The sequence below is a fragment of the Dasypus novemcinctus genome, chromosome 1 (assembly GCF_030445035.2).
Source record: "Dasypus novemcinctus isolate mDasNov1 chromosome 1, mDasNov1.1.hap2, whole genome shotgun sequence".
Classification (NCBI taxonomy): Eukaryota; Metazoa; Chordata; class Mammalia; order Cingulata; family Dasypodidae; genus Dasypus; species Dasypus novemcinctus.
In genome coordinates this window covers 129442956-129467865 of record NC_080673.1, presented here as the reverse complement: position 1 = coordinate 129467865, position 24910 = coordinate 129442956, and the positions used below count along the sequence as shown (strand labels likewise).

Below are 24910 nucleotides of genomic sequence, written 5' to 3'. Positions count from 1 at the left end.
TGGGGTGGGGGGGGGGGGGGGGTGAGGGGAAAGAGAAAAAAAAAATCTCCTCAGAGAATATATAAAGAGCATTCTCCCCCAAGAAACTTTGATGTACATTGCTGAGTGTTTCTGAACATTGTTGAAATTCTTCATGTCATTATTACGATGACTGCAAAAACCAAAGACCAAAATTAATTTTCACTTTATAGCTGACTCCTGGAATCTTAAACTAGGTTTTAGGTAACTAAAGAAATGATTTACAAATAAACACTTTTAAGATACAATAATTGAATTGTCAATTTACAAATACTATCAAGAGTGTGTAAATCATTTTATGATTTCATATTCTACAAATCTTTATGAAACAGATATTTATTACATTATATCAATTACGGTCAACCATTTTTTTCTAAAGAATTACTCTTTTAGATAGAAGACTTTTTTATCTCTCATCACCATGTCAAAGACACTTATCACACAACTTTTCAAAAGGAATTTAAATGAACTCTAAGATTATTATACATTATGCATTTTAGCATGTGTGCTATACCTCAATCTTTTGAAAAAAAGAATATGTTTGTAAATTGCTGTATTTCAACCTAAATCTGCTATTTTACACCTCTTAGTAACTTTAGAAAAGTATTAAAATTTCAATTATATGAACTCAAAAGATAATCTTTTTTTTGGTCAGAGTGATAAAATAAAGATGTTCTTGAACAAGATAGGCTAGCCACTTTCTGTTGTTTAACCATGTCCAAGGGTATGATCATCTTTGCAGCTCTAAAGACAGGTTATATACACATTGATTAGCCTCCAGAGACTCACAAAGGCCAACAAAACTCATAAGCAGCTTCAGTATAAACTGGCATTGCAATACATTAATCTGCTATGAAAAATACACTGCCACCCACAATTTTTAAAAAAGGAAGAACTACAGAGACAATGACAATTAAATGTAATACATGATGCTGGATGGGATCTAACAAGGGAAGAGAAAAGGCTCAAAATGGGACATTATTGGGGCATATAAAAAATTGAAAAATAGACTAAGTTTTATATCAATGTTAAATTTCTTAAACTTGATAACTGCACTTAAGGTGGTTACATAAGTGAACACCCTTGTTCTTAGTAAATGTACATGGCAGTAATAGTGTTTAAGAAGCAGAAAGGATACAACCTATATTCAACTGTTCAGAGAATGGACTGATAGTTGAACAGAGGACAGATGGACAGAGAGAGAGAGATGACATACAGGCTGTTGGAGCTCTCTGTATGTGGTTGTATTATTTGGGTAACTGTCCTGTATGTCTGAAAGCATCTAAAAAGAAAAAGTTTTAAAAAATAATAATATACTGCCAATACTATCACTAGCTGATGAATAGAGTCTCTAAGAACTCAAATTCAAATGAGACGTTTGTTTGGTACACATGGATTCAGAACAAAGAAAATGGACTATATGGCCTTAATGATCTTGGAATCCAGCTCTAAGAGTGTCAACAGGTTATATATACTAAGCAGAGCAGATATTCTCATCTGCTGATTAGGGGGGACTTTCCTGAACATTAGGTGAATACTCCTAAATTCTAGTTTGGGGTCTTTCCTTTATAGGGTCTATGCAGTCAAATCCTCTTTTTTTTTAACAGTTTCGCCTCAGTGATATTTATAACTGAGGTAAATATCACACACACGTTCAATCGCATACGTAAGAAATTACTTTAATTTTATATTTAATTAATGCATAATCATACTGTGTTTAAGGAGTACTAAAGAACCAAGTCAATTGTTTTCTCACTATTTTAATCTAAATACCATATGCTCCTCCCTCCCCCTTCCTCTACTTTTCAAAAGATCAAAAGCAAGTATAATACCTTAAATCGGCAAAAGGGATTTTCTTGTGTGAATTCCACTGGTTGAGTGTTAGTGTTGAAATATCCTTTTCCTGTTCCCCAAAAGGCCTGCAGTTGATTCCATTTTGCCAAAATAGCGTCTCTCTCATCTCCCAATAATGTTGGAGCAGAAAGGGCACTTGCTGTATTTATAAGTTGGTTGGACTGGGTAGGAGCTTGTGTAGGTTGATTGAAGAGACCACCTAATGCTAAAAATGTATCAAAAAATTAGTATTTAAAAAAAAAAAAAAAAACTTAGTTCAAATTCTTGGCAAAATAATGGTTCCCCAAAGCATTTGTATCCTAATCCCCAGAATCTGTGAATGACACATGACAAAAGGGACTTTGCAGATATGATTAAAATAAGGATCCTGATATATAGAAATTGTCCTAGATTATCCAGGTGGTCCAATACAATCATAAGGGTTTTTAAAAGTGGAAAAGGAAGGCACAGGGTCAGAGTCAGTGTGAGATTCCCACCCCTGCAAGATGGCTCCTCATCTGTTTGCTTTTTTTTTTTTTTGCTCCGTGCTCCTTGTCTGCTTTTTTCTCTTTAGGACACACTAGGAACCAAACCCAGGACCTCCCATGTGGGAGGCGGACACTCAACTGCTTGAGTCACATCTGTTTCCTGCTTGTTTTTTGTTGTTTTTGCTTGTTGAGTGCTTGGTTTTGCACAAGCTCTGTTTCTGCTTGCTGTCTGTCTTCTTTAGAAGGCACTAGAACGCAGGACCTCCCATGTGGGAGGCAGGCACTCAACTGCTTTAGCCACATCTGCACCCCCAGTGTGAGATTTGAAGATGTTATGCTGCTGTTTTTGAAGAGGGAAGAAGGCACCACAAGCAAAGAAGTGCAGGAAGCCTCTAGAAGCTGGAAAAGGGAACAGATTGTCCACTAGGGTCTCCAGAGTAATATAGCCTTACCAACACCCTGATTTATAAACCAGTCAAACCACTTGTGAATTTCTGATCTCAAGCTATAATAAATTTTTGTGGTTTTTAAGTTGGTGTTTGTTTCAGCTGCAATAGGAAACTAACACACTATGACAAAACCTTATAATGTTAATCCTGCTTTTTTAATGTCTTTTTAATACAATTAATTCTATTACCAGAACACGAATCGGACCCTCAATACTAGACCTATGCCAAAAAAAAAAAAAAAAAAAATGAGGGGGAAGTTTTTGGACCTGGAAAAGTACAGTTTGTATTATTAAAGTTGCAGAATTAAAAACAAAAAAAAAACATTTATTGCTGTTAAAATTATATAATAAATATAAATTGGGGAATATACAAGAAATAATCTTAATCAAGCTTCATAATTTTTCTTCTCTCATTATATATTATAAAGAAATACATAGTGAAAAGAACAAATGGATTAACCATCAGAATTCTAGGCTAAAACTTTAGCTGGCTATATAGATTTAGGCATGTCACTTAATCTATCTAGGCTATAATTTCTATAACAGAAAGTAGGGCAAAGTTATTAGATTACATTAATATTTCTCCAGTGTGAGAAAAGTTAAGTACCACTAGTACCTGGTATTACACAGCTGCCAAGCAATGGACAGCTGAGTCATTTATTACCAATTCACATAAAAAATTATTTCAATTATCTGATTATATCAAGAAAAAAAGTCCAGTTTGGTGCTAGTATGCCTTTAATGCCATGTAATAATTGCTTATACCACTTTTTAATAAAGGGAGATGTCAAAGCTCAGAACCTAGAATTTACTGACACCATTATATTTTCTTTGTACTTAATTTTGATTATCATTTATTTACGGCAAATGATACTGGTTTTCCATTTACAGCAATATAAACATTTCTTTTAAAATAAGTGCATTTATTTTATTGATCTCAAAGAACCAGCTTTTAGCTTCGATGATTTTCTCGATTTTTTGTTGTTGTTGTCAATTTCATTTATTTCTGCTCTAATCTTTATTATTTCTTCCCTTCTGCTTGCTTTGGGAGTAGTTTGCTGGTCTTTTTCTAGTTTCTCTAGTTGTTCAGTTAGATCTTTAATTTTAGATTTCTTCTTTAATATAGGAGTTTAGCTGTAAGAAGAAATGAAGTTGTGAAGCATATGGCAACATGGATAAACATGGAGGACATTATGCTGAGTGAAGCAAGCCAGACACAAAAGGACAAACACTATACATACTACCATGAATTAAATACATTATGTAAACTCATGGAATTACTAACTAGAATAAGGGTCACCAGAAAGTAGAATGAGATGAGAATGGAAAACTGAGGGTTAACTGGTACAGAATTGGTAAAAAGGTTCTGCATTAATCTTTGGAAATGAATAAAGAAGGTGAAAGCACTACATAAGGTTTGTAACTAGCAGTGCTATTATATGGGTATGGCAGTGTTTGAAAGGGAAAGTCAAAGGTCAGTATATTACTAAAAGGAAAAGTTAAAAATGTAATATGGAAATGTATAGCATAGTAAAACCTCGTGTGAAATATGAATGAGCAATATTGCATATGTAAGAGTTTTTCTTTGAAACTGAAAAATGTTTTATATACTGTTACACAATGTTTATATCAGGCAAAACAAACAAATATTACGCTAAGTGAAAGAAACCAGGCACAGTACTACATATTGTGTGATTCCATTTATATAAAATATAAATATAAATAAATTTATAAAGATGGAATTAGATCAGTGGTTAGTAGGGCTGGGGAAGGACAGCAGGATTAAGAGGTGACTATTAAGGGATATGGAGTTTTTCTTTTTGGAGTAATAAAGTAGTTTAAAATTTTTTGTGATGATGAGTGCATAACATTGTGATTATACTAAAAGCCACTGATTGTACGCGTGGAAAAAAATTAAAAATTAAAAAAAAAAAGGGAGGTATCCTCTTGCCTTCGCCCTGTCCCAGTACCTGTTCCTGCCTTCTGCACCCTGCTCTCGCTATTTTCCCCCTGCCATGATTACCATGTAAGTAAAACCTGGGCATTTATAATCTACAAAGGGAAACTGCAGTTTGTAAATCAGCCCATTTTATCACTCTTCAGCCCCATCCTCTCTACCTGGGACCCGTGATCTGTTATTTTCTCCCATTTCTCTTCCTGCCCTACCTTAATAAATTACTAGCCTAACTTAAAAATATATATATATATATACCAAATGTACACTATACACCATAGTTAATGGTAATAGTCTGATAATCTGTAACAAATAGTTAATGGTTAATAGTCTGATAATCTGTAACAAATGTTCCACAACAATGTAATGTGTTGGTGGAGAGGTATATGGGAATTCTGCACATCTGCATGATTGTTCTATAAATTCATACCTTCTCTAATAAATATATTTACAACATATAAAATAACTGCATTAAATGTTTAAAAGTAAACTGATTTATGGGAAGCAGACTTGGCTCAATGGATAGAGCATTCAACTACCACATGGGAGGTCGGCAGTTCAAACCCAGGACCTCAACCCGTGTGGAGCTGGCCCATGCACAGTACTGATGTGCTCAGGGAGTGCCATGCCACACAGGGGTGTCCCTGGCGAAGGGTGCCCTCCGCAAACGCACAAGGAGTGCACCCCGTAAGGAGAGCTGCCCAGCGCAAAAGAAGTCCAGCCTGCCCAGGAGTGGCGCCGCACACACGGAGGGCTGAAGCAGCAAGACGACACAACAAAAAAAGAGACATAGATTCCCGGGCCACTGACAAGAATAGAAGTAGACACAGAAGAACACACAGCGAATGGACACAAAGAGCAGACAACCTGGGGGGAGGGGAGGGGAAGGGAGAGATATAAATAAATAAATCTTAAAAAAAAAAAGTAAACTGATTTAAAGAAAGGTATTTAACAATAATACAAATGGTATGTAACTAAGGGAAAAATCATGAAGACAGTACCAAAATGACTTGAGTTTTAACACTGTACTAGATAATATTTAAGTTCTCTTCCAGTTGTGAAGATTTAGAGTGTTACAAGATCCATGGTGCTTCTACAGGGCTAGTGAAGGGATCTTTTTACCTTCCAAAAAGTATTGTTAATTCCCAAAATGGAGAAAAATGAAATTGGAAAGAACTGGACTGCCAATCAAAAGATTTGAATTCTGGTTCATTATAAGCTCACTTTCCAGCCTTGGGCAAGAAATCCCTGGGCTTTATCTTCCTCATCTTTTAAATGAAATGATTAAACTATGATCTATACTGATTTACATTCAATCTCCCTTTTTACATTTCACTTCACATTGGATTATGACATTAGTCCACTCAAAGTTTACTACCTGGATGGCAGTTAAGACCTCAAAATTATAAAATCCACTAAAATGTTTTCAAGTCTCAGTTTATTAGACTTCTCATACTTTCCTAACTTCTCAGAGCCCTTGTGCTATTATTCCTTCAGCTCCCAAAGAAAATATTCAACCTTTGTTAAGCACTTTTGAACACATAACCTACTTGAGTATGTATATATATATATATATATACACTCTTTCATTTATTCATTCAACACTTACTAGGCACCCAGGACGTGTCTGGCACACAATCTACTTCAGTGTATGTATATATTCTTTCATTTATTCATTCAACAAATACTGAGTACCTACTAGGTGTCTGCATTCATATTACATTAAGAATGCAGTAATTAACAAGATAGCCAAGGGTCTTGGTGTCATATAAACAGACTTTAAACAAACTGAGCATATCGAACAAATATTAACAATTGTGATAAGTGCCTCAGAGAAGGACAGGTGCTATGCGAATACTAAATAAGGGAGCCAATCAAGCCTGCGGGGGGTATCAAGAAGGCTGCCCCATTAGCAATTCAGCAGAGCCCTAAAGGAAGTAATCATCCATGGGGTATGAGTAAGATGAACAGCCTGTACAAAATCACTGTAATGAAGAGAAGGAAAAGATAGACGAAAAGAGAACCATGAGGTAGAGAAAAATAGACTGGATGTCATAGAAGTTAACAACTTCCAATGGCCAAAACGGTGACAATTTGAGCAGCAAAAGGAATAATGAATATAACTAATTGAAACACGTTTAGTTTATTAATCCCATGCATTAAAAATGATAATTTTTAAAATATAAAGACCCAAAACTAAAAAAACCATTGAAAATAATCAAGCCACCAACTTCTACAAAAATTGTCCATTAATAACAAAATATTTATCCTGCCTCTCCTACACAAACTGTACACAGTGCAGTAACCAAGTAGTCTGAGGGAAAGAAGGAAAAGTTCTTTTTACAGGATTCCAACATGGAAGGGAGGTTGAAATGACAAACTATTTTGCAACTCCTAATGAAATAATTGAGGCAGTGATCAACAATGAATGAAACCATTAAGTTAAATGTTGATGGGGAACTATACTAGGGAAATTTTTCAGGTTGTCACTACCTGTGCCCACTGATTAACCTTAAAACCACTAAAAGTGGCACTCCTAATGTGATGCAATATGAAGCAAATAGCACCACCTGCAAAGTATTCTTGCCAAAAAGTCAAACCTGAATCTTGAATCAAGTCCATAAGGCTAACATCCATTTACCAGAAATATGGTAGTTATTTATGGGACATAAAGTGAAATGATACCACAAGGAATCAAATAGACAAATCCAGTGTGAGGATCATTTCACAGCACAACTGATCCAGTTTCTTCAATAATGCATGAGGAAAAAAAGGAGCGTGTGGGATGCTCTACATTAGAAAGAAACTTAAGAGATATAAACAGCAAATGAATGTGTTGACCTTGTTTGAATCATGTTTTCAAACCAACTGAAAAAACAGAACATATTTTTAAATATAGAGAGAAATTTGATTAAAGACTGGGTCTTAAATGATACAAACAAATTATTGTTGGGTCAGATTAATACCCATATTTTTAAAGAGAAACACAGTAAGCACGAGGGTGAAATTATGTGTTTGAATATGCTTTAAAGTGCTTGATAATTTCACACATACATACACAAACACATGTACATACAAAGATAAGAGGGGGGACATCCGGGAAGATGGCAGACCAGAAAGACATGGGACTCTCTTCTCTCTCAGAAAAACAGCTGAACGACAGACAGAAATGACCTGGAAAAAAATTTTCTAGGGTTTAGGACATCAGGGGAAGGCTGGACACCACCCACAAGAGAGAAAGGCAAAGAATCACTATGGCAAAGCTTGAGTTAAAAACATCAGCTGCAATGGCTGGCACCCTCCCCCACCCTATAGAAACTTTTTAATTCTGAGCCCTCAGTGCCAGAGGCTACAGACAAAGGGGGCCCCAGGGATCCACTTTCCAAGGAAAGGTGAGAGAGGGGCACAAACAAAGGCTGACTAAGCTTTTGACCCACAAATTTGGTCTGCTGTGTCCCATGAGCATTCCAGGGTAGGGGGGCGGAGCAATTGGTTACCTTGGGAGCTGGCAAGGGACTAAAGAGATTGACCCTCTCAATCTTGCCCTCTACTGACTAGGACTGGTTGTTCAGGATGCAGAGGGGGTGGAATCATTTCCTACCAAGGAAAAGGGGGCAGGGGAGGGGGGATGACTGTCAGCAAAGGCTGAAGAACTACTTCTAAGAAAGTACAAATTACAAGGCTCTTAGCCTCCAGACAGGATCCTCTATCACACTGATGTGGTCCTTGTTGCAGCAAACAAATTTCAACCAGGCATTGAACTGAAAGGGCTTCAAGAGAGTGCCATCTGCTGGTGGACCAATGAAGTGCATATGAGGAAATAAGTAAGTGAGAGGCTTTTTCTGGCCTTTACAGCCTCCCTCCCCAAAGCCCTAGGACGCAGGTATGCAAGCCATTACTGGGCCCAGAGCCCAGTTTTGAACAACTAACGGGGACAATCCTAAAGATCCAGAACAGGTTAAACCAAGAATCAAAGAGCCGCAGCAACACACAGCCTCCCACTACTAAATCCCTACAATAAAGAAATTGAACATCTGAGTAAACTCACCATTCTAATCAGATGCCTATACATCAGAAAAAAATTATGCGCCATACTAAGAAAATGGAAGTCATGGCCCAAGAAAAGGAATGTATCGAAGCCCCGGAAGAGACACAGGATTAGTTGAGACAACTAATCAACAAGATGCGTACAAATTTACAAAATAAAATTAATGCGTTGAAAGATAATATGGCAAAAGAGATAAATGACATAAAAGAGATAAGAGAACACAAAGAAGAATGTGAAAACCTGAAAAGTAACAGAGTTCATAGGAATAAAAGACATGATAGTTGAGATAAAAAACACATTAGAGGCATACAATAGCAGACTCAAAATTGATAGAAGAATAAATGACACAGGAAGCAGAATAGCTGAAATAGTATAAAGAACGGAGAGAAAAGAATGGAAAAATTTGAGCAGGGGCTCAAGGTGCTGAATGGTAACACGAAATGCAACAACATATGTGTCATCGGAGTTCCAGAAGAAGAGAAGGGAAAAGGGGCAGAAAGAGTATCTGAGGAAACAAGAGCTGAAAATGTCCCAATGCTCATGAAAGAAATGAACTTACATGTCCCAAGAAGTGCAGCATACCCCAATCAGAATAAACATGAACAGACCTATTCCAACACACATACTACTCAGAATGTCAAACATCAAAGAAAGAAAATTCTGAGCGCACCAAGGGAGAAATAAACCTCACATACAAGCGACACCCAGTAAGTCTATATGTTGATTTCATATCAAGACCATGGAGGAAAGAAGACTATGGTATGATACAATTAGGGTACTGAAAGAGAAAAAACTGCCAACCAAGAATTCTTTAGCTAGCAAAGTTGTCTTTCAAATAGAAAGGTGAGTTTAAAATATTCAAAAACAGGGAAGCGGACTTGGCCCAGTGGTTAGGGCGTCCGTCTACCACATGGGAGGTCTGCGATTCAAACCCTGAGCCTCCGTGACCCGTGTGGAGCTGGCCCACACACAGTGCTGACTCACACAAGGAGTGTCCCGCAACGCAGGGGTGTCCCCGCGCAGGGGAGCCCCACGCACAAGGAGTGTGCCCCGGTAAGGAGAGCTGCCCAGGGCAAAAGAAAGTTCAACCTGCCCAGAAATAGCACCACCCACACAGAGTGCTGAGCAAGATTATGCAACAAAAAAAAGGAAACACAGATACCCGTGCCAATGACAACAGATGTGGACAAAGAACATGCAGCAAATAGACACAGAGAACAGACAACTGGGGTGGGGGAGGGGGGAAAAGGGGAGAGAGATAAATAAATAAATCTTCAAAAAAAATAAAATAAAATATTCAAAAACAAACAGAAACCAATAGAGTCTGTGAAAAAGGAATCCATCTTTGTAGGAAATATTAAAGGAAGGCTTATAGCCTTAAAGAAACAGACAGGAGAGAGAGGCTTAAAGGAGATTATCAAAAACACCAGCTATGTACAACAGGGGAAACATAGAGATTGAGAGGTTAAGAATTTTCTTGTCTTTTTTTATTCAAATTAGAAAAATGTTCTAATAATGACTGAAGTGATAAATGTACAAGTATATGATTATACAAAATACCATTGGCTGTAAACTTGTATGAAGTGTATGCTTTTTTAACATGTATCAATAAAATCTATTCAAAAAACTTATTCTTCTAAACTTTAAAAAAAACAGTCACAAGGGGGAAAGGAGTAGACAGTAAAGGAAATGGCAAATTCTGACTTTTGTTTAATCTAGTTGATGAACATATATAGAGGATTCACTTTATTATTCTATTTCTGTTTGTTGTAATTTTCATAATTAAAAACATTAAGTGTTCACTAAATGTACTGAGATGATTAATGACCTTAACTATTTGATAGAGTGAAAAGAGCAGAAAGCAGGTTGAATAAGATCTCCCTCTTATTTCTATTTCAATAACTGATCCAAGTAGTTTGACTGAAGCACAGAGTAGTAGCTGAAGTGAGATATGAGATTAGTTTTGTTGTTTCCCTCGATTCACTGCCACTGCCAAACAAGGGAGCAAATGAACACACACGGTGCTTCATAGGTATGGGTGAAATTTAGAGGCATGCAGTGGTTGGTCCTAAGCATGGCACTCAGCATTTTGGGGTCAATATTCTGCTTGGCTTGGGTTTAGGAGTGAGCAGTAAGAGATGGGCTTCTCTTCCATGGACTACCCATTTTAATGTTAGTGTTTCCAAGAGCTCTATTCCAGTAGCCTTCTCTATCTTATTCTGGAAGCAAGTCTCTTATTAAATGACTTCATCCAAATCTACTGTTCCAACATTATCTAAGTTCTGAGGATGTCATATCTGTTTCTCCTGAGCTCATAGGCACATATACAAATACCCAGAGGACACCTCAAACTCATTCTCTCCATGCTAACACTTGCTCTCGCTTTGATATTCTGTATCTTCATGAAAAGCTAGGGGATCATGTAGTCATACCATTCAGGAGCCGAAGATACCTGTCTCTTCTCTCTGTTTTATCCAGTCATTAGTTTTATTGAGCCTACAACTTAAATCTCTTTCGAATCCATCTTCTGTTTTATCTCTCCACTCTTGACTGCCAGTGCCTTTACTCAGGTCTTCAGTATTTCTTGCTTAGATTATGGCAATATCTTCAGAGCCAGTCTCCTTCCCTCCAAACCAGCCTAGCTATATCCCATTCTTCTACTACTCTCTGATGTGCTAAAAAATCTGATCACTTCCCTGTCTAGCTTAAATCCCCCAGAGGCTAAGAACTGTTGAAAAGACAAAATTAAAAACTCCTGGGGAGTGGCTATGGTTCAAGTGGTTGAGCACCTGCTTCCCAAGCATGAGGTCCTGGGTTCAATCCCTGGTATCTCCTAAAAGCAAAACAAACACATGTAAAAGCCAACTCTCACTGGGGAGCAGAAGTGGCTCAGTGGTTAAGCACCTGCTTCCCATGTATGAGGTCCTGGATTCAACCTCCGGTACCTCCTTAAAAAAAAAAAAAAAATAGAAGGCCCCTCATGCCAGTTCATATCTCTCTCTCCATCATCAACTCTCACCATGCACCCTGAAGAATTTTATACATTAAAACTGTATTGACAAAAATAGACAGGTATAAGGGGGTAAGGGATTTTTCCTTTTGGAGTAATGAAAACAAGCATTCTAACACTGACTGAGGTATCTATAGCACAAATTTATGATGAAAATGAGAGCCACTGAGTGTGGTTGGAGATGGTTCGTACAATGCATTTACTGTAATACACAGTGAACCCTGTCGTGGAAGGTGGTCTGTGGTTAATGGTAAAAATATGAAAACAATCTCTTGTGGACTATAATAAATATAAAATACTAATACATGCTGTTAATAATAGGGTGGCTTGGGGAAAATACACCAAATGTAAGCTATGGACTATAGTTAGCAGTAATATTTGCTGCCAATCTTCTTTCATCATTTGTAAGAAACGTTCTACAACAATGCAGGCTTTTGGTGGTGGGGTAATACATGAGAGCCCTGTATGCTAATCATGATTGTTTTGTAAGCTCATAACTTTTCTAATAAAAAATATGAATCTAGTTAAAAAAAACAAAAACAAAACTGTATTGAGGGAGTGGATGCAGCACAATGGTTGAGTGTCTGCCTCCCACATATGAGGTCCTGGGTTCAATTCATAGTACCTCCTAAAAAAACAAAACAAAACCTGTATTGACTTACTGCTTGCTTCAGCAGCACATATACTAAAATTGGAATGATACAAAGAAGATCAGCATAGCCCCAGCTCAAAGATGATACACAAATTCATGAAGCATTCCATATTTTTTGTGGAAATAAAGTTAATGGTAATACATTATAGTGAGTAAAACTAATACAGGTGGTTTATAAATGGGACTGTGACTGAAAGGGTTAGTTTAGAGATGTAAATGTCAATTGAAAGGAAGTTAGAGAAAAATCTCAGCACTGAATAACAATAGTGAAACTGGGGGTGGATAAGGATTAAAATTCATAGTACAAATACAAGAATGTTCTTCTATGAACTACAACAAATGTACATCACTGTTACAAGGTGTTAAGAATATGGTGAAGCATGGGAAAAATACAATTAATATAACTTATTGAGTTAACAGCACTATTATAATAACTTGAATAAATGGCAAAGAAGGTACTGTATCAACACTTAAGGGTCAATAATCAGAAGGTATGGGACTTTTTTCTTTTCAACTAAGGAAAGGTTCAGATTTTTACAGAGGCAATGACTACACAACTCTGTAATGAAAGTTAGAGCCAGTGAGTGTATACTTTGGATGAAATGTACAAGGCATGGGACTGTATAACTGAACTATGTGATGGACGAAAGACTGTGGTAAACAGTACAAATATAAGAATGTTCTCTCCTGAACTACAACAAATGTACAATACTAATACATGGTATTAACAAGGGGGAGGTAAATGGAAAAATATACCAAATATAAGCTATGGACCATGACTAGTACTAATATTTTGATGGTGTTCTTTCATAATCTGTAACAAATGTTCCACAACAATGCAAGGTGCTGGTGGAAGAGTGAGATATGGGAATTCTGCACATTATGCATGATTGTTTCCTGAGTACACAGCTACATATATAGACTTAGCTGCAGGTCCTAAATTCATCATGCATCCATGCCTTTGTTAATGCTATATCCATTTTCTGCAGTACTGTTTTCTGACTTCATCCAACTGTTAATTCCTTCAAGAATGAGCTTTTCTATATTCTATAGCAATTTGCATATGGTTCTTTCTTTTAAGATTTATTTTATATTTACCCCCTCCCCTTGCCACTTTCTTGTGTCTGCTCTGTGTCCATTCACTGCACGTTCTTCTGTGTCTGCTTGTCTCCCTTTGTTGCATCATCCTGCTGCACCAGCTCCTTGCAGGCCTAGGCTGTCAGCTCTCCATGGGGGTGGGCCTGCTTGCCTCCAAAAGGAGGCCCTGGGAAGCGAACCCACGGGCTTGCATATGGTGGATGGGAGCCCAATCAATTGAACCACAGCTGCTTCCCCATATAGTTCTTTTAGTGCTTTCACATTTGTTTGTAATAACTGGATACTTCTCATTCTATCTTCTCTTATACCATGAGAGGGATATGCTTTTCAACCTTATATACTCAATGAAGAGCCGCTATAACTGAATGGATCCTTTTCAATTTGAAAATGAATAGCACCAAACTCAAATTCCCATTTTTCCTAACAAAGGTAAGTGCAATTACAATTACAAATATAGTTAGAGACTTTATTTAAAGAAACAAACAAAAAACACTTCACTTTTTTGATTCCTAGCTATTTGAGTCTTTTCCTTGCTATCATAAAGGGAATTTTTTCCGATTCCCTCCTCAGATTCTTCAACACTAGTGTACCAAAACATTACTTGTTTTTGTATGTTGATCTTGTATCCTGCCACTTTGCTGAACTCATTTATTAGCTCAAGTAGCTTTGTTGTAGACAATTCAGAGTTTTCTAAATAGAGGATTATGTCATGCACAAACAATGAGAGTTTTATTTCTTCTTTTCCAATACTTCACTTTTGACTTCTTTTCCTTAACTACATGGACATTACATCAAACTCTCCATTTTTGCAGGAGGGTGGTAGAAAAGACAAATGATTGAGACATTAGAAAGAATGACTCTGAGACTGCCATTCTATTATCTTATTACTATTAGCTAAGGGAATCCTTGAAACTAATGTTCAATAAATGACTAAATAAGATGAATTTTAGCCAATCAATCAAGTTATCCAAGAAAAATGAAGCAAAACAGACTTTAAGAGGTAGTAAGCTGTGAAAAACTGAAAAGAACATTACATAGGAAAGTCAAGAAACTTGATTTGATGTTGATTTTATGGTCCTCTACTTCTTTCTTGGTAGGTCTGTGGATAAATTACAATCTCTGTTTCCCCTCCTCAATCCATAAAATGAAAGCTATCAAGACTTGGGAGCCAACCTGAAGAGGCTCCCCTTGACCAAAGATGGAACAATTTAAGCATCAATAAGGATAACACCTTCAGTAGGCTAAAAATTACCAGTTTAAATATTTGCATTCTTAATGACATTTTAAAAAAAAATGTTGATCATCTATGGAGATCGCTAGGGAACCAACTCTTTGTTTTGAAAACTAGTAATAAAGGGAAAGAAGCAACCAAATAGCAGATGAGCTGAAGTTTCTCTGTATAGGAATTTTCCACCAAATACACGGAAAAGGAATGGTAGAGCTCAGAAAGGACCATTTTGCAACCCATTGTGAACTATGGATCTAGCTAATGATTATCAATAGTGCTAACATCACAAGAGAGATAAGATATTACTTACCTCCTTGCAAAAAGATACATATCTATCTATATAGATACAAATCAGTCCCTAGATGCAACCCAGTTCATGAAAAATATGGAGGACAATGAAATAAGTTAAAATATACTATAGGAATGCAATCAGCAAAGTCCTAGTTGTGAAAAACACAGGATAAATGATCTGAGTTCTTCAACAAATTCAAAGAAATAAAACCGTAAAAGAGCTTAATGGTGATATTTAAGACAGGATAAACTAAACAATATTGTTTGCAAACGTGAGTGATAAAACTATAGACAAGTAAGGAAGTGATTGATATAAAAGATAGGATGATAATTCCTCTGAAGGGGAAGGGAGAGTATTGTGATTGGGAGGGAAACGTGGTAGGCTTCTGAGGTGGCTGGCCAGGATCCATCTCCTGACATAGGCTGTGGTTACGAGGGTGTTCATCTTAAACATAATTAAGAAGTACTTCTGTGCAGTTTTCCATATTTGCATTATTTTAAAAAACAAAAAATTTTAATGGAATGATACCAACACTGGAGCCATATCATCCTTAAGATGACAATCAGTGTTCTCTCTATTATCACATATAAACACGCAAAGTAGCATTTAGAATCCTTGGAATACATTTATAATTGTTTTTGAAAAAAATTAATCCACTAAAATGTTTCGAACAGTGCCTTTAACACAGATGGCACTCAATAATGTTAGCCATTATTGCCATGGTGTTATATTTGGAGTAAGATGAAAACCGCTTATACTTACTAGTTTGCTGCTGCTGCTGCTGTTGCTGCTGCTGTGTATTAAATCCTCCAAATCCCAGTCCAGTTCCCAAACCAGTACCTAAACCAGCACTAGTTCCTGTTGTTGTGCCAAAACCAGCACCAAATCCAAAACCTTTGTTCTGAGTACCACCAAAGAGTCCTTTGAAGGAAAAATAGAATTACATGTTTTAAGAAAACCTGATCTCTGCCTCATTTATTTCTACCAAAGATTTAGGATAGCCTCTTACCAGTAGTGCCTGTGTTAGTTGGAGCAGAAAAGCTGAATGCAGAACCTGCTGTTGTAGATGTTGTCCCAAATCCTCCAAACCCACCTAATGAGAAAAAAACAAATAAAATAGAAAGGAAGAATCCTTTGTAAAATAAGATGTAATTTCTTTTTCAAATTATTTTATAAGTAATTGCTACATTTAAAACCAAAAATATTGTTCTAATCTTTCCTTTTTCTATGCCAATTTCTAAAAAAAAAACTACACTACATATCAAGAAGTCAATATGTTGCAAGAAATAAGCAACTAAGTACTTAAAGCAGAAATATCACAATGCAATATATATCCTTCAACTAAAGGGGTGGTTAACAGTTAAAGCTGGGTAAACAGGTCCAGCCTTTTGACATAATCTTTAGCAAACTCTAAAACAACTTTTAAAGCAGGGGTTGCAAATTCACATGCCTACAAGATTTGAGGCTAATAACATTAGTAAGTGAAGTAAACTGACTGATGGAACTGCTCAAAATGAACAGCATAACCTTGTTTTTAAAAATGGTAGCCAAAAAACAAACAAAAGGAAAAAAAAAGTGAACAACAAAAAATTGCAACACTTCCTAAATTCCTGCAGATTGTTGTTGTAGGAGAAAGCTAATTTAGTAGTGTCATATATTTCCATTCCTCCCTGCCTCCCCTGGAAAGATAGAAAATCTAAATTTTGTATGTGAAATCTACTGATTTGAATTCTAACAACTAAATCAAAACATTATAATACAGTGTTCCAATTAACCAATAGTAAAGTGAACATTTATTAGCAGGATGAATTACAAGTTTCCAACCTTGCTTTTGTTGAACTAATTTATACCTACTTTAGATCATAGTCCTATTTCATCTCCATGGAGATACAGCAACTTTCCAAAGAAAATATACCAATATACTGACCCCTATATAAGAACAATGTGTTTCTTAAAGGAAGAGATAAGGGAACAAATACACACAAGTGGAAGGCAGTGGCAGGAAAGTAAGACGAGCTATAGCAAACTTCTTCCACAATTTAGGAACTGTGACAGAAAAATTTCATTTTTAGAGAAATCTAGAGATGAAATTAACCTTACCATATCTAAATTGACAGCTACATATGAATGGGATGCTAGTCAATCTACAACAGTTTTATGGGCTTTTCTCCCCTTCTTGTCAGTCTTTGGCTGATTAGCAGTGTGGTACCAAAAAGACAAATGTTTGGATCATGAATACTCTCTGAGTTATGGTGCAGGTTTTTTGAGATTCTAACCTTAATGTCATATATTTCTGGAATACAAGACAGAGATTTATCAATATTGTAACATAAGAGATATAAGAAGAAAAAAACAACCCTCTGATGATAAATCATATAATTCTGATTTGGGAAATTACTCAACAGTAGACTACATGTCTACATACATACAGTCATAATCAAATATTCTATTTACTAGCAGGTCCTATTACAGAGCTGTAAACTGTAAATATTTTTATAAAAATCACTTTAAGTAGTAAACCTTGTTCTTAATCTTTTACATTGCTTCTCACTTCCACAGGATAACCAAGATATATTCTGAACTAACAATAAAAATATTAGTCAATATCTTATCATGCTCCACAATACCAAGAACATTATTAGTAATAGTGGATCTGCAAGGGTATAAAATAAAAAAATAAACAGGGAATTTCTATCAGCCCTTTGCAGAAGGCTAACTTAATAAATATAAAAGAGTAGTTGAAACAGTCTCATTGTTACAACTCAAAAAATAACACCAAATGAACAATGAAATTAAGCAAATAACAACAGATTTATTCATATATGTTGATTATGAGCTTGGTGGCTTTACTCAGAAACACGAATTTCAAAGTATTTCGTTTTACCCAGTGCCAATTTTAAGCAAACAGGAAAAGGTAAACATACTACAAGGCAGGGAGGGACATATGATCACTTCAAATAGATCTGAGCAATAATCATGTAGTTTATCTTTGCAATTTTTAAATATTCTTCAAACTCTTTTTAACTCAAATACTAAGGTGATATTCAGATTGCAGTAACAAGTAAATGCTCAAAAGAGCAGACTTCCCAATAACATTTACGGAATAATGTTTGCTAAATGCATACAACTGGCATGGGCATAAGTGGTATAATGTAGAGATTATGGATGGTAAATTCATATACGAGCAGCTGAGGAACAAGATATTTCTATAGGGTCACTGTATGTAAAATATACATAGACCTATTTTAAATTTACATATATACATTATATATATGTGTTTTGAACATTTTTACAAGCATCACACAATCCAATAGATTAAAAAAATCTTCAAAACTACCTTTTAGAATGCAAAGATGTCTAGCCTACCTTTTAGGTATGGTTCAATACTATATGAAAATAAATGAAATAGTTCTGATTACTTCCCAAAAATGCAGTAAAGAATTGGGTATTCTTTCTATAATTAGGCATCTTATAGAAACATATCCTAGTCTGCTGAGTTGACCAAAGAAACACATTATTATCAGGCAATTAAAAAAAAGCAAGACAGGTTACTGCTGTTCGTATAAGACTTGTTTCTTTTGGGAAACAGACAAATGAAAGACACAGGAAAAATGAAAAATGACTGCAGGAGTCCAAGAATCTCTGGAAAATGGGCCTGAATGGTGAGTTTATACTTTGGCAGATACATCTAAAAATTCGAAAGATATACTCAAAATAATCCATTCCAAATTCCTATCATTTGCAAGATATATCTGTTCAATTAAATCCAAATTTAACAAGGAAACTTTCCAGATTCACATTTTTTAAGATAGTTAAAAAGTGGTACAAATGTTTTTGATTCGACATTAAGAAATTAATTTCCTTTCCTTACTAGACAAATCACTGTTCTTTCCAATCTCTGCGAACCACGAAACATTCTTGGACTCCAGCTCTCAACAGTAGTTACACATACGTCCCGTAGTATCTACCTGCACTTGCCAGACTGTTACCAAAATTGAACGGAGGCGCCGAGGTAGTAGAAACACCGAAATTCCCAATATTAAAGTTCACTGCAGGATTAGCAGTTAGTCCGAAACCCCCAAAATTAAACCCACTGGCGGTGGAGTTGGCAGTCTCAAGCCCACCAAATCCTGATAGGCGTGAAGGCAAAGAAAGAAACAAAAACAAAAAAAAATTTAAAGGGGGAGGAGAAGAAAGAAGAAAAAGAAAAGAAAAAAGAAGATAAGGATTAGAAGAATCAGCAGGTTTCACAGAAGTGAACAAAAACTAACCTGATTTTTCTCCAAATGGGTTAAAAAAGGATAGGAGGTGGGGAAAGGCAGAAGGAGCAGCAGCGTGAAGACCGGTAGCAACGACCAAGGGCGCCGGGGCGAAGGCTCCCACCTCTCCGGGGCTGAGACTGGGGGACCCGCAGTTTAGCGTCCGGGGCTCCCCAAACCTATCCTCGCCCACATCAGGTGCCGGAGCTACCGCCAGAGCTTTCCCGCCTCTCCCGGAAGCTAGGGTGGGGAGGGGAGGGCGGGTGTCGTCCGTCAAGGGAAGAGAACAGACTCCCCGAATCGGACTCCGCGAAGGCGGGAAGCGAACTCTGGGAAAACAGGCCCTGCGGGGACCCACGCTCGGGGCGCGAGCTCCGGGTTGGGACTCTAGCCCCTCGGCGGCCTCCTCAGGAGCCGCCTCAGCCCCTCCGCCGCCGCCCGCCCCCAAATCTCCGCACCGGCAGGAGACCCCAGAATCTCCAGGCCCGGGAGCAGAGGACCTAGGGGGTGGGAAGCAAGAAAGCGCAGAAGTCTAGTCTCCTCCCCGGAAGAAGGTCGGGGGGGATCACTCACCCGCGGGGGCCGCGGTGGCTGTAGAGGTGCCTGAAGTGCCCGAAGGAGCCCCAAAGTTGAAGGCCATGTCGCGGGAGCCGGGGACCAACGCGTCGTTCCCCGGACGCTCGGTGCGCTTAGCTTTTCCGTCCCGCGGAGAAACCGCCACCTGGCTCAATGCGTTCCGCCTCCTTTCTCGCCCAATCTTGAGACGCGAATGTTAGACAAGCAGAGGGGCGGAGGGTCGACAGGAAACGCCTCCAGTGCGGCCCGCTTCCGGGGGCTTTGAGGCTTCGCTGCCGCGCGAGTTTTCGCGACGATGGTAATGGGCTGGGGGGCTCGCGAGCGCGTAACGCCCGAGCTTTTAAAACCTGCGTAAGGACGTTCCTTGAAAAAGGCACCAAGAGGCTGAAATTGTTGCAGTCTGGGTATGCGGTGGGCAGCTTGCAGTAGTGCATGTCTTAGTCGTAGGGGTCGAAGATGCTGCCCAATTAAAGACAAGACCTACGAGGACCTGGACTGGGGTCGGGAAGGCCTCCCTGAATAAGTGATGTTTGAACGCGGTCTAGAAGTATGAATTGACGAAGCAGAGGAAGGAAAGAGATGGCATATAAAGATAATGGAAATAGTAGCAAACGCTTATGTTGTATTTACTATCTGCTTGGCACTGTTTTAACCCTTTTACATATTTTAATTTAATTCCCAACTACCATGTGAAATAGGTTTTTATTATTCCCGTTTTGGGGAGGAAACAGGCTCAGAGGGAGGGGCTGAGTCCAGTATTTGTGCTCTTAACCCCTAAGTTGTTAGTTAGCACTGAGCTGAGAAAAGTAGCCTTCTATAAGGCAAGTGCACCATATAAGTACTAAATTTAGTGCTTGCCCTATTCTACTAGCAGTATCATTTAATGCTTATAAGAAAGACTCTGTTATTAACAACATTTTACAGGTGATATGGGAGGATTGGGTTTACAGTTGCTAAGCAGCTTGCCCAAGGACAACTGTCTGGTAAATTCCAGAGACTAGTCTTTGAGCCCCAGTTTCTCCCATTTAAGAGCTCCAATTTTTCTTTTATACTGTTACGTTATATTGACTTGTGGAGTATGGTAAGGATTTTGGACCATTTCTTGAGAGTAATGAAAAGCTTATGTGGGGAAGCGGACGTGTCTCAATTGATAGAGCATCCGTCTACCATATGGAGGGTCCAGGGTTGGATCCCCAGGGCCTCCTGACCCTTGTGGTAAGCTGGCCCAAGTGCAGGGCTGCCACGCTGTGCACGTAGGGGTGCCCCATGCGCAAGGAGTGCGCCCCGCAAAGAGAGCCGCCCAGCGTGAAAAAAGCGCAGCCTGCCAATGAGTGGCACCGCACACAGAGAGCTGACACAGCAAGATGACGCAACAAAAAAGAGATGTAGTTTCCGAGTGCCACTGGATAATGCAAGCAGATGCAGAAGAACACACAGCAAATGGACACAGAGAACAAACAACGCGGGGGGGGGGGGGATAAATAAAATAGATCCTTAAAAAAAAAAGCCTACGAGGAGTTTTAGGGGAGTGACATCAATTTTATTTTTAAATCCCTCAGGTTGCCATATGGAGAATGGATTGAAGGGGGTCAGCATATCTGAGGGAAGACAGCTTTTAGGAGTCAATTACAGTTGTACAGGTGAGAGATGGTAGTGACTTATAGTTCTGAAAATGGGATGAGCTGAGCAAATTTGAGAGAAATTTAAGAAATAGAATATGTAGGAATTCCTGGTGATTTGGACATAAAGAGTAAGGACTCAAGTACAGCTCCCTGGTTTCTAACTTGAGCAAATGGATGAATGGTGGTGTCATTGTCCTATCCTTTGTAGTAGATTGAACTATGTACCCCAATTTAGATATGTCCTTAATCTTAATCTGCATTCCTGTGCCTGTGAACCCATTGTAGTTAAGTGTTGCCTAGCTGAATGAGGGTAGGTCTTAATCCAGATAATTGGAGGTCTTATAAGGAGAATGCCACAGGAAGAAGGCTGGAAATCAATAGGAACCCAGAAGAGAAAGGAGAAAGCATTGCCGTGAGAGGACAGGAAGCAGAGATATAAGCCAAGGAATGCCAAAAATTGCTATCAGCCAGCACTAGAATGCCACCAACTTGGGAGGAAGCAAGCCTTCTAGCCTTCAAAACTGTGAGACAGTAAATTCCGGATGTTTATGCCAATCTGTTGTATGATACTTGTGATAGCAGCCTGGTAAACTAAGATATCCTTGCAAACTAAGTGGATTTCACAGCCACTGCACTGCCTTGTTTCATTATTCATCACAGGTTTACTATTTGGTAATGTCTAGTCTTCCCTCACAAGAATGTAAATTCCATAAGGGCTGGAACCATGATCCTATGTCCATGCTCAGCACAGTACCTGACATATAATAGGGCTCAAAAAGTAGTGAATGAATGAATAGCAGGTAGGTATGAGCCAGTTCTTGAAGGACCTTGCATGACATACTAAGGAGCTTTGATTTGATCATGTAAGTTTTGAGAATGATTAAAGAATTTGAGCAAGGGAGTAGCAAATCAGCTTTATAAAACTCAGTATGTCAGTATTGTGAAAGATGGCGCTCCAATAAGGAGACTTAAGAAGCTGTTGAACTCCCTAGTAAAAATGTCAGACTTAATATAGGGATTCCTTTTGCTCCCCCTTCAAAATTACTGAAACCACAATATAGGGATTTTTAAAAATTGATGTATAAACCTAAAAGCAGGGGAGATTGGGAAAGAAGGCAGCAGTATCCAGATTTTGGAAGCACATAGTCTAGTGGTTAAGCACTTAGCAAACCCAAAAAAGAATAAAATCTAGTCTAGCAGAAAGGAGTACTTCTCTCCCCTTTCCTCTAGACCTTGTTGCTAGTTCTGCTTCTGGCTGCTCAGTCAGGCTTTTCTCTTTCCTGGCTTCCTCTCTCAGCTCCTGAGTTCCTTCTCTCTGTCTGCAGCTTTATCGCTGTTTGCAGCTTTTTAGTTCTCTCTTTATAAAGGACTCCAGTTAGAGGATTAAGACCTGCCCTAGGGAAGCGAATTTGGCCCAGTGGTTAGGGCATCCATCTACCACATGGGAGGTCCGTGGTTCAAACCCCGGGCCTCCTTGACCGGTGTGGAGCTGGCCAATGCACCGTGCTGATGCGCGCAAGGAATGCCCTGCCACGCAGGGTTGTCCCCCGCATAGGGGAGCCTCACACGCAATGAGTGCGCCCCATAAGGAGAGCTGCCCAGCGTGAAAGAAAGTGCAGCCTGCCCAGGAATGGCGCCACACACACGGAGAGTTGACACAGCAAGATGATGCAACAAAAAGAGACACAAATTCCCATGCCACTGACAACAACAGAAGCAGACAAAAAGAATAACACACAGCAAATGAACACAGAGAACAGACAACTGGGGCAGGGGGAAGGGGAGAGAAATATATAAAAGAAATCTTTAAATAAAAAAAAAAAAAGACCTTCCCTGGGTCCTGCAATCTAATTTTTTTTATCCTGTAATCTAATTAAAGGCCCTCAGTCAAAATGATCTAATCAAATTTGATTTTGTCAAAAGGTCCCTTAATTGAATCTCATAAAAAGTTCCTGTCTACAATGGGTTTACAGGCACAAGAATGGGTTCACATAAAAACAGGATTTTCTGGGGTCCAAAAATGACTCAAACTAGTACAACTTCCAATCAGCTTTTGTATGTGTGCAGTAAAATAGATGTAACATAAAATTTCCTATTTTAGCCATTTTAAGTATACAGTTTAGAGTGGCATTAATTACATTCATAATGTTGTACAACCATCACCACTATCTTTCTAAAGTTTTTTCATCACCTAAAACAGAAACTATCGATTAAACTATTAACTCTTCATTCCTCCTTCTCCCTAATCTTTGGTAAACTCTAATATACTTTCTGTTTCTATGAATTTACCTATTTTAGATATTTTATGAAAATGAAATACATCTGTTCTTTTGTGTCTGCCTTATTTTACTTAGCATATTGTTTTCAATGTTAATCCATGTTGTAGTTTGTAACAGAACTTCAGTCTTTTTTATGGCTGAATAATATTCCTCTGTATGGTATACTACAGTTGATCCATTCACCTGTTGATGGACATTAAAGTTGTTTTTACCTTTTGCCTTTTGTCAATAATGCTACTATGAACATTAGCATACAAGTATCTGTTTTTGAGTACCTGTTTTCAGTTCTTTAGGGTATATACCTAGGAGTAGAACTGCCCAATCACCTTTTAAATTCCATCCTTAAATATAGATGAGTAAACAATCAAGGAATATCAGGCATCTGAGGAAAGCCTTTAACATAAAGTGTAGAGGTAAAAAATAAAGTAGGAAGAAAAGCAACCTGGAGGAAACTGACTGCAAGGAGAATGAAACTTTTTTAAAAGCAAACATATCTATAGAAAGGTAAAATATTGTAGCCATGAAATAATAACAAGGAAGTATTTTTTTAAAGGGATCCTTTAGAAAGAAAAAAGAGCACTTGGAAATTTTAAATGTATTACCAGAAATGAAAAATGCAGTGGAAGAGTTGGAAGATAAAGATGAAGAAATCTCCCAGAAAGTAGAACAAAAGACAAAGGGATGAAAACAGTAGGGAAAATAAAATTAGAGGACTATTCAGAAGGTCTAACATCAGCATAATAAAAGTTCCAGAAAAAGTATATGCAAAAACATCTGTCCTTTAAGTCCTTCAAGAATTTACTTCTACTTATGTGTCATTTCATTCATTCAGAATTTATTATGCCCTCCCTATTATGTGCTTGGCACTGTTCTGAGCACTAAACTAGAGAGGTATGGTTTGTGCCTTCATGCACTTACTGTCTAGTGAGGGAAAGTCATATATTAAACAAATAACACTTGTGATGAGTGTTCAAGAGGTCAGTTGAGGGATGGAACTCATGAAAGAAAGAATTTAAGAAAATTTCCCACATTTGAAAGACATGTTTCTGGACTGAAATGGCTCACCAAATGTTCATTATAGTGGATGAAATAGACTTAACACTAA

At 37.9% G+C, this 24910-nt stretch overlaps 2 protein-coding genes and 1 non-coding gene across 4 annotated transcripts in view; 2 read left to right on the top strand and 1 right to left on the bottom strand.

Moving 5' to 3' along the window:
* NUP54 (nucleoporin 54) overlaps positions 1–20016 on the bottom strand; it is a 54903-nt gene extending 34887 nt beyond the window's left edge. Inside the window, exons 1-4 of the mRNA XM_004472581.5 lie at positions 19902–20016; positions 16079–16162; positions 15832–15990; positions 1851–2077 (exon numbers count right to left, since the gene is read on the bottom strand). Of these exons, the coding sequence (XP_004472638.1) occupies positions 1851–2077; positions 15832–15990; positions 16079–16162; positions 19902–19968 (537 nt within the window). The 5' untranslated portion in view covers positions 19969–20016. The remainder of the gene's footprint in view (positions 1–1850; positions 2078–15831; positions 15991–16078; positions 16163–19901) is intronic.
* LOC111758934 (U6 spliceosomal RNA) lies at positions 12465–12567 on the top strand. Its single transcript, XR_002793053.1, has one exon. It is a non-coding gene; the product is annotated as a U6 spliceosomal RNA (small nuclear RNA).
* Positions 20017–20102: 86 nt separating the features above from the next.
* LOC131278462 (uncharacterized) overlaps positions 20103–24910 on the top strand; it is a 48746-nt gene continuing 43938 nt past the window's right edge. Inside the window, exons 1-2 of one of the 2 annotated variants that reach the window (XM_058296756.2) lie at positions 20103–20202; positions 21464–21544. The gene's annotated coding sequence lies outside the window, so the exon portion shown is untranslated. Of the gene's footprint in view, positions 20309–21463; positions 21545–24910 lie in introns of both variants that reach the window. The other variant, XM_058296753.2, reaches the window with a different exon arrangement.